Source organism: Microtus oregoni, unplaced genomic scaffold (assembly GCF_018167655.1).
Source record: "Microtus oregoni isolate MIOR12 unplaced genomic scaffold, Mior012 000036F_ref0000092, whole genome shotgun sequence".
Classification (NCBI taxonomy): Eukaryota; Metazoa; Chordata; class Mammalia; order Rodentia; family Cricetidae; genus Microtus; species Microtus oregoni.
Window position 1 is genome coordinate 11610502 of NW_024543095.1, and position 9729 is coordinate 11620230.

Consider the following 9729-nt stretch of genomic DNA (forward strand, 5'->3'; position numbering starts at 1 on the left):
ATAGTGTCATCAAAGCCCTTGAATGCAAGTCCTCGTATGGAATGTGAGCCATGGGGATGTAGGGTTGGGCTACTAGTGGACAGAAAAGAGATGCAGAGAAACTGAAAGTATAGTCGGATAACTGGTGTGTTGGTTTGAATGAGGATGGACCCACAGGCTCATATATTTGAATGCTTGATCCTTAGTTGATTTCCAGTTGGTGGAAATGTTTGGGAAGAATTAGGATATAAGGCCTTGTTGGAGCAGATGGGTCATTGAGGTGGTCTTTGAGGTTTCAAAATCCCACACCATTTCCAATTGACTATCTTCTGTTTTGTGTTTGTGGATCGGATATAAGCTCCCATCTGGTGCTCCAGTGCCTGCCTGCCGCTGTGCTCCCTGCTCTGAGAGTCACGGACTCACCCAAGCTGCCTCAGTCATGATGTCTCTTCATATCAACTGAAAAATAACTAACACAGCTGGATGTAGGAAGAGAGAATGAGAAAAGAATGAACAGTAGTTAATTATTTGCGATCCTTGATCCAGCTATGCCTAAAGTCCTACTCTTGACTTCCCTGGTCACAAAACTCATTAAAATTCGCATCTAGATAGTTGGTTTTCTGTCTTTTACAACTGGGAAACCATATAGATTTGGTACTAGAAATATGCCATTGCTTAAGACTGATACTCCTACCTTGAGCTGCCTGGGTGTAAGCTGGGTATATGAAGTCTTTCCTACCAGGGGCACAAGAGTTGACAATCCTTGTCTTGCTTTCTGAAACATGTGATTTTAACGGTCACCCCTTGTTTCTCTCCACTTAGATCAGATGCCTGCTGAGATTAGAGCTTTAGAGGAGTCATTAAAATTTCAGGATGTTGTCTGCCTCTTGCATGCCTTTCAAGGAAAGAAAAAGCTTCAGTATAAATTGGTCCCTCTGAAAGCAGAGAGGAAGTCGTATGTGACTTCATTAAGAGATACCTTTTTCCCATTCACATGTGAGAGTGATCTATGGCTGTTGTGGGTCAGATAATCAGGCACCACATGAAACTGTGAAGCCGATAACCTACCTAGGCTGAGGTTAGTTTTGGCAGAGCCTGGGAGGTGGAAGAGAGAGGTGGCAGATATGACCGTGACCTGATCATTTAGGCCTATCCCCCAAACTACCCTACCATGAACCTGCTGGTGGTGAAGGTGAAGAGCCAACCAATTTCATCCAGGCACAAGGTTCGACTGAGTCTGCCTCAACACCTCAGCCAGAACTGTTAAGGAGTTGTTCAGTTGAGACCTGCTGCTAAGGGTTAACAGGCACAAAGAACTCAATGAATAGTCAAAAACAGGACAAGATTTGTGGTGTTTACTTCTAGAAATATGCTCACACACCAGATATCCAGGGTTTTAAAAGAATCCTAATCTGACTTGACCACAGACATGCCAACCCTGGGGAACATGGAATATTCTGGATTTTGAAAGCAACAAGGCTGAAGATAAAAAGGATGCCAAGGGGAGGGACTCCCTTCTAGCATTTATTTCAGGGATCGCCTTGGAGAATCATGAATTTAAGGGTAACTATCCGCAGGGCAAAGTCCGGGGCGGTCAAAACACAAATTCTTCTTGTGCAGTCATCTTTTGTAAATGGTGTTTTGATAGGGTTACCCTGTTGCTCCATTGTGTAATGGGGGTTCTAGTTTGCTTTCTATGGGGATAAACACCATGACCAAAAGCAAAATTTGTTCCTTAAAATTCTATGCATCCTGTTTAAGTTTTCTCCAAAACACAAGCCAAGGAAAAGTCTGAAAAATCTTGACTTTCTCATTTGATATAAAATTAAATTACTTTATTACTTATTTATTTGTGTGTGTGTGTTGTGTATGTGTGAGTGTGTGTGTGAGAAAGACACACACAGATAGATAGATAGATCGATAGATAGATAGATAGATAGATAGATAGATAGATAGATGTAGTAATAAGGGGCGGCGGGGCTGCGTCCCTGGCACCCCAGCTGCCTGCTCGGCTAGCTTATGCCCGAAATAACAACACACAAACTGTATTCATTTAATCACTGCTTGGCCCATTCTCTTCTAGGCTAATTCTCACATATTAATTTAGCCCATTTCTAATCATCTGTGTGTAGCACCCCAAGGTGCGCTTACTGGGAAGATTCTAGCCTATGTCCATCCTGGGTTGGAGCTTCATCCCGGGAGCGGGGCATGGCGTCTCTCTCAGGCGTCTGCTCCTGAGAGAAGAGCTGTCGAGACTCTGACCTCACTTCCTCTTCCTCCCAGCGTTCTGTTCTGTCTACTCCTCCCACCTATCCTCTAACCAATAAAATGGGCCAGGGCAGTTCCTTTATTAGCCAATGACCTTCCTCCATCAGATAGATAGATAGATAGATAGATAGATAGATAGATAGATAGATAGATAGATAGAGCATGTGTGCTGATTCCCTTGGATGCCAGAAGAGGGGTGTTGTATCCCCAGGAACTGGCATCTCAGGCAGTTGTGACTTGTTGCATTTGAGTGCTTGGAATTAAACTCTTGGTTCTCTGCAAGAGCAGCAAGTACTTTTAACCACTGAGTCATTGCTCCAGCCCCATATGCAATCATTTTTTAAAGTTGTCTAAATTGCTTGTAGAGTTTTTCTTTTATTTGTATTAAAACTTCCTTCAAGAATACACTTAGGTATATATACTTTGTGTGTTCTTGGAAAGTTTGTGGGCTTCTTAAATGCTTATACGTGATGCATAATTTTATAATTCATAACTTCTAAATTTATGTCTTTTATTATGATTTTCATTTCATTTGCTTCAGTTTCTTTATACTCTAAATTTATGAATCGACAAACACTCTAGAATTGGAGAAGACAAGTAGTAGTATTCTGGCAACCTGGAAATCAGTGGTTAGACAAGAAGGGCAGCTGTCCAGTGTCAGGGTTGTGATGGATCCTGGATTCGTCCTCCAGGCTTCCATAGAGTTTTTAGAGAGATGGGATGGTCTTTGTACTTCTTTTCAAATGGGCTTCTGATCAAGGAGACTAATGCAAGGCTTTTGTCAGCAGTGCTCTTCGGCACGGTTCCATTAGGCAGGTGGTGAATGAAAGTAAGTTTTTAAGATTTTCCTTTTAATTTATCTCCTCCAGATTTGTAGATATTTTAAGAGAAATTTTAGAAAACCGGTGTCAGATGCCATTTGACACTGGCAGCTTCTGTTGATCTAAACAGCGGCTAGACAAAAGCATTGAGGACTCTGTGCTTTCAACATCACTTAACTGTTACCAAACTAGCAGCGTTGAGCTTCTTTGGTGAGCCTGACTCTGAGTTTGCTAGACTGCACAGTTGAATAAAATGCTGTTCCGACTATCAAGGATCTAGCAATCTATGGGCAAGGGTAGACATGTAAAATAACCAGCTAGAAGTGGAAGATAAGTGTAAAATAAATACAAGACTCTGAGAGCAACATGGGAAACCCTTCACGGGGATGGGGAGGAAAGACGTTTGCGCTTTATAAAGCTGGAAGCAGCTTGCCAGGAAAGCAGAGACATGTGACTATGCCCCACTTAATGGAGTCAGAGAGGGCTGGGCCTGCAGAGTGGAATTTCTTTCTCCGTTTTTACTCCATTGCTGTGGCATTCCACCCTGTTTTCTTATGGCTGACAGTTCTGCCTGGATGGCATCTCATGGTAGCTCTGTTTTCCTCCTTAGTTTGATTTCTCTCCACTTTCTGGGTGTGGGGGTTCTGGGTTCTGGTACATTTCAACTCCTTATGTATGATCACATGTATTTATGTCATTTCAAAGAGAAAGCACTGATTTCTGGAAGCCAAGGTGTGACTATTTGAAATGATAATCTAATCTAACCTCCCCATTTTACCTGCCACTTCTATCTGGAAGAAGGCTGTGGTGGTGGAATGAAATTGCCCCCCATAGGCTCACAGAGATGTGGCCTTGTTGGAGGAGGTGTGGCCTTCCTCGACTGACAGCATTTTTTAAATATTTTATGAAATAGCATACAAATGATACTTAGTACCCAAACTCATTTTCCTGTGTTTCTTGCAGCCCCTAACACACCTGACACTTCCTACTATAACACAACTTTATGTTGTGGCCTGGTTTGCCTGTATATGATTTGTTTTGTCTGAGCCAACCCTGCTTAAAACCCAGTGAATTTCTCTTGCTCCCCCTCCTCTGCGACTTCCTTAAGTTTACCAAAAGCTTCGTCTCTTCCCTGCCTCTCTATGGCAGACCGCCAGGCTTCATCTATCCTGCCTCTGGCTGCTCTCCTCAGCTGCTGCTGCAGATTTTGCAAAAATCTTATCAACAGTGCATTGCAATGGTGGCAACCTCTGTTAGGAATGCCTTCTTCTTCTCTCCTGCTTAAAACACAAAATGAAAACTAGAACAACAAAAGCCCCACGAACAATCACCAAGACCCTGGCATAGGCTGCTTCTTGCTGCTGTAACAGAATGATTGAGTTTGGATAATTTATAAAGGGGTCGGTCGATTCTGGAGACAGGAAGTCTGAGATGACATGGCCGACCACATCTGGCAAGTGCCCTGTGCTGTGCAAAATGTGGTAGAAAAACAGAAGGACAGGGGGAGGCCTGCAAAAGAGGGAGACTTTGGAGTAGCCTGCTTAGGGAGGCCAGACGTACAGCGACTGACCTATACCCTTTGAGAGTGTATTGACAGTCACATAAGAAAGCTGCCATCCCATTCGTGAGGGCTACCACTCAGGGGTGCAAGCACCTTCCTCTCTCGGCCACCAACTGAGGGATTAAGCCTCCACACTGGCATTGGTGGTAATAAGCTGTATTCAAATCTTAGCAGATACTTTAAGCAATGGACCATTTCTCTTTCTTCTGGGTTCAGTCAGGATTTCCTCGTGGATTTAGTAAAAGCAGACTCTAAACTTTCCACAGTGGCAGAGTTTGTCTCTTCGGTAACTCCATCCTGTTGCTGTCCGAATTCTAGGAGGAAGTATATGTGACACCTATAACAGGCCTCCCAGTCAGAGGTGGGCCAGGCTGCTCTCTGGTTGGGTCATCTTGGGCAAACCTTTGGGGGCTTTATCTGTAAATCAGGATTGCGTTGCACACAAATACCTGGCAGAACTGTGTGGGATGAGAAAAGTGAAAATTGCCTAAAATATCCTTAGATACATAAAGGGCACTAAAAGCTGGGTGGTGGTGGCACACGCCCTTAATCCCAGCACTCGGGAGGCAGAGGCAGGCGGATCTCTGTGAGTTCAAGGCCAGCCTGGTCTACAAGAGCTAGTTCCAGGACAGGCTCCAAAACCACAGAGAAACCCTGTCTCGAAAAACCAAAAAAAAAAAAAAAAAAAAAAAAAAAACCCAAAAAAAAGGCACTAAAAAGTATGCTAATTTGGGTGTTTAATATTCTTTTAAAAAAATAACTCAGGCTGAAGTTTTTCTTTGTCACCATTTTGTTGAGTGCTATATATTCATATATATTTTTTTCTTATCTTGAGACAGTATGTAAGGTTTTTGATAATTCTGTAATTGTTTTGACCACATTAATCTACCTCCCCCATCTCCTCCTCTTTGAGGCAAGCCCAGAGCTCACTATGTAATCAAAAATTAACTTGAACTTCCAATCCTCTTGACTACACCTCACTAGTGTTGGGAATCAGGCCTCGGATTTTTGCATGCTAGGCAAGCACTCTGCTGACTAAGTTGCATCTCTAGATCCAACCATCTCTCTCTTCTGTACCTCAGGAGTTCTGCCTGCTACTCTTTTTGGCATCTTTAGAATAAGAAGATCATCCCTCTTGGTAATTCCCCTTATAGGTTGTCCCTTTTTGGTCTCACAGTCATTTGCTAACTTCACAAGTAACCATGATACACCAACTCCTAAGACATGAGTTTCCACTCATGGTACAGAAAACCAGTTATCTGTCATTTCACAGTGACAGGTTCTGGTTGTTCTGTTGGCTCATTTTCCAATTTTTCTAAATTCTCAGAAAAGGATTTAGATAAATATTTGTTCCGTACTCTCCACACTGGCTCATAGCCTGTGGTTTCTGACTTTCATTGTCATCATTGGTCAAAGGGAGGTCAAGTTCCCCTTCCAATGTGAAAAGTTTTTAATTCAAGAAACTCACTATTTGGACACTATTGATTGACAACAATAACCATAAACAAATTCAACATGAAATTGTCTATCTTTAAGAAACTCACAGGATTAGGAAACTGATCCTTATTTCTTTAAAAATGTATTTATCATTGTCCTCATTACTCATGGGCGTGTGTGTGTTTACACTGTGTGACTGTGTGTTTACCATGTTACATGTATGGAAGTTAGAGGATGACTTTTGTGGAGGTGATTTCTCTCCTTTCACTTTATGGAGGCTCTGGGGATCGAACTCACATTTTCAGGTTTGCATGTCAAGTACCTCTACCTACTGAACTATCTCTCCACCCCTCTCTGTCTCCTTATTTAAAAAAAAAAAAATTCTTCCTCTGTTTTTTATTTTTACTATGTGGAACATGGTTTCTTTTACAAATGAGTATAAGTCTCCTATTCATGAAGTAATTTTGACCACAGAATTATCATAAACCTTACTTTGAGATGAAAAAAATTAGGGCCCCAGCTAGACAGTGGTGGCTCAACCCTTTAATTTTAACACCAGGGAGACAGAGGCAGTCAGATCTCTCTCTCTCTCTCTCTCTCTCTCTCTCTCTCTCTCTCTCTCTTTATGGTGAAGAAGTGAATATTTAGAATTATCTGGCTGGGCTCAGTTTAGATGATTCCAATTTTGTTGGCAACATCCAGAGCATCATAATCAGGAGCCAACCGAACATACGCCTTCTTCTCTCCGTCGGGCCTTATGACGGTGTTGACTTTGGCCACATCGATGTCATAGAGTTTCTTCACAGCCTGTTTGATCTGGTGCTTGTTGGCCTTGACGTCCACAATGAACACAAGTGTGTTGTCATCTGTCTTCTTCATGGCTGACGCGGTGGTCAGGGGGAATTTGATGATGGCATAGTGGTCAAGCTCGTTCCTCCTGGGCGCGCTCTCCTGGGGGTATTTAGGCTGCCTTCGTAGCCGCAGGGTCTTGAGCTGCTGAAAGGAGGGCGATGTACGGATCTTCTTCTTTTTGTGGCTGTGGATGCCTTTCAGTACTGCCTTCTTGGCTTTCAAGGCCTTCGCTTTAGCCTTGGCTTTGGGAGGGGCAGGAGCTTCCTTCTTTGCTTTTGGTGCCATCTTGACTGGCAGTCAGATCTCTTGAAGTTCAAGGCCAGCCTCGTCTACAGAGCGAGTTCCAGGGCAGCCATGGTTACACAGAGAAACTCCATCTTGAAAAACAACAATGACAAAAAATTAGGACCCCCAAGACGTACGTAATATTTTTATGTCCCTGTTTTAAAAAGATGTCTTGTTTGAGACTGGAACACATGGTTACAAATGATAGAGAACTATGCTTTTCTCTAGTTGGCTACTATAATTGTTATAAATTATTAGTTTAGAAACATCCAGTAAGAAGTTATTTGACAGTTAAATGGAACCTAGAGGGAGAGAAAGACATAGGAAGGGCAAAAGGTAACTTAAGAAACCTTCTGAGACAGTAATAGCTTCCATCTGGAATGTTCTCTTCCTCTGCGGGGACTTCTGCAGCCAGAGTGAAGTAGGACCCGAGGGGGCTGGCGTTGTCTACAATGGGAGCTGACGATCTCTCCTGGTCAGCAGCACAGCCCATTGTTTTCCTTCCACGTCTTTGAGCTGGACCATGGGAGGGCTTCTGGTTGAAATAGAAACATTGATTCACAGGATTGTATTGCTAAGGAATTTTACAGATCATTAGACCACAGGGTTCCCCAATTCTTTCAACGTAAGAATCACGTTTCTGTATCAATGTGCCTTGGGCTTCTGTGGAGTGCCATAGAAACAAACAGCACAAATGGTTTGTAAAGGTGAAGTGTGACAATATGCCACCGTGGACTCAGTAACCATTTCACATGATTTTCAGTGTTTTTGATCACAATAGAATTGCTTCAGACAGTTTTGCCTACATGAATGAGACTTGCCATTGATTTTATCTGTGACCTGCTGGGTGTACAAATCCCACGGACTTGGGGGTTCTTAGAGATTTGTGCCGAGGAAAACACCTGTCTGAGATTCTTGTTTTAACAGACAAGCTAGTGTGACTCGGTGCAAAGAGACTGTTCAAGGCCACAGCTCACTGGGGGCAGAGTCCACGTCATTGACCTCTTGTCTGCTGTGTCCCAGAGTCTCCTGTGTTCTTCTGAAATAATCGTAGCAGATCAAACCAGACCCGAGGAATTTGATATATACTCCAAACGCAAGAGCGCCTACTCTTGTCTAACGACAATGCCCTTTCAAAGAGTTAGGTTGGGAGTAGACACCCTTTGTCCTACTTGACAAAGAGTCCTTGAGAACTGTTTGATACTTTTGCATTTTTGTTTGGTTTTGAAAGAGGGTCTCACTGTGTAGCCCACTTTCCAACTAGTGGCTATCCAGCCCCAACTTTCCAAGTGTTAGCTGACACACCTGGCTTTGTTTGTGTTTGGCACTTTTTAACCCACAGAGTAGACTTGGAAAATATTAAATTTTGGCTGCAGATACCCACCCCCCTTCCTGAGAAAACGAAAAACAGCTACAAATGTTGAAACCTTAAATATCATGGAGTTTTGGCAGCGTAAGGCACAAAAGTCAGCAAGAATGGGCATTCTCAACCTCTGCCAAGTTGGGAGTAGCAGTTCTGGCTGCTGAGCTGAGAAAACAAATGAGAAAAAAAATCACCAGCCAAATAATACATTATCATATTGGCAGACAGGAGGAAAAGTGTGTGAACCTCATTAAAAAGCCAGTCAGTGTTAGAATGACCCAACTCGGCTGGAGAAAGATGAGAAGAACAATCGCTCTTTCTTGGACAATGTTTAATGTTTATGTACCAGTAGACATCTCCGGAGCTCGTGAATCAGGTCTTCAGCCAGGGTGTCCACGAGTGGTTCATACAAGGTTAAAGATGTTGAACTAAACATGGATCGAGTTCCTGTTTTCCCTGTATGACCCCTTTTTTTCATTTACAGTACTTCAGGGGGCCAACAGATTGCCTTGCTGCCTCTGTGGATCTGCATGACTGAGGAGCATCTGGGCTGCCTCTGATTTCATTAGGCTGTGGTTCATTTGGGGGTAGATGCTGAGCAATGCAGTCATATCTTTGATGTGGAGATAGTAATGACGCGGGCTTATCCAGTCAGATCCAACCGTGTCTTAAGACAAGGCTGACTACTACTGTGTCCGCCTCCCAAAGATAAAGGACGGATATCACAACTAAGGGTTGTGGTCTCCACTCTGACCAAATGATCGGAAAGCATGAGTTTCATAAGGACTTTAAGGAAGGACAGAGGCAAACATGAGTAAATCCACTCCCCTCACATGAAGATGTGCTTCCACCGGCGTGGTCTTTGGGGGGCAGCACACGTGAGTCGTAGACAAGCAAGAAGTAGTTATAATTGGTGTTGACAGAAGAGCTGTGCAAACAGACCACAATGAATTTCACAGCCATTCAACTAAGTATAATAAAACTGGGATTGAGGAAGCATTGCTCGGCATCTGGGCCTCACACCCTCCCATTCCCAAAGTGCTCAGGATTTCAGTGATAGAATGGTGTTTACCATAGGCAGAGATCCTTTCTCTCCCAGTGCTGCTGGCTGGCACATGTCCTGAGGGGGGCCCTGATAAGTGAGCTGGTTAACAGGGACATTT

At 43.3% G+C, this 9729-nt stretch overlaps 1 protein-coding gene across 1 annotated transcript; it reads right to left on the bottom strand.

Moving 5' to 3' along the window:
- Positions 1 to 6735: 6735 nt before the first annotated feature.
- On the bottom strand, positions 6736 to 7203 carry LOC121432833 (60S ribosomal protein L23a-like). Its single transcript, XM_041630972.1, has 2 exons — positions 6904 to 7203; positions 6736 to 6873 (listed from the first exon to the last, which is right to left on the bottom strand). Exons 1-2 carry the CDS (start codon positions 7201 to 7203, stop codon positions 6736 to 6738), a joined length of 438 nt encoding a protein of 145 aa, XP_041486906.1.
- Positions 7204 to 9729: the final 2526 nt, after the last annotated feature.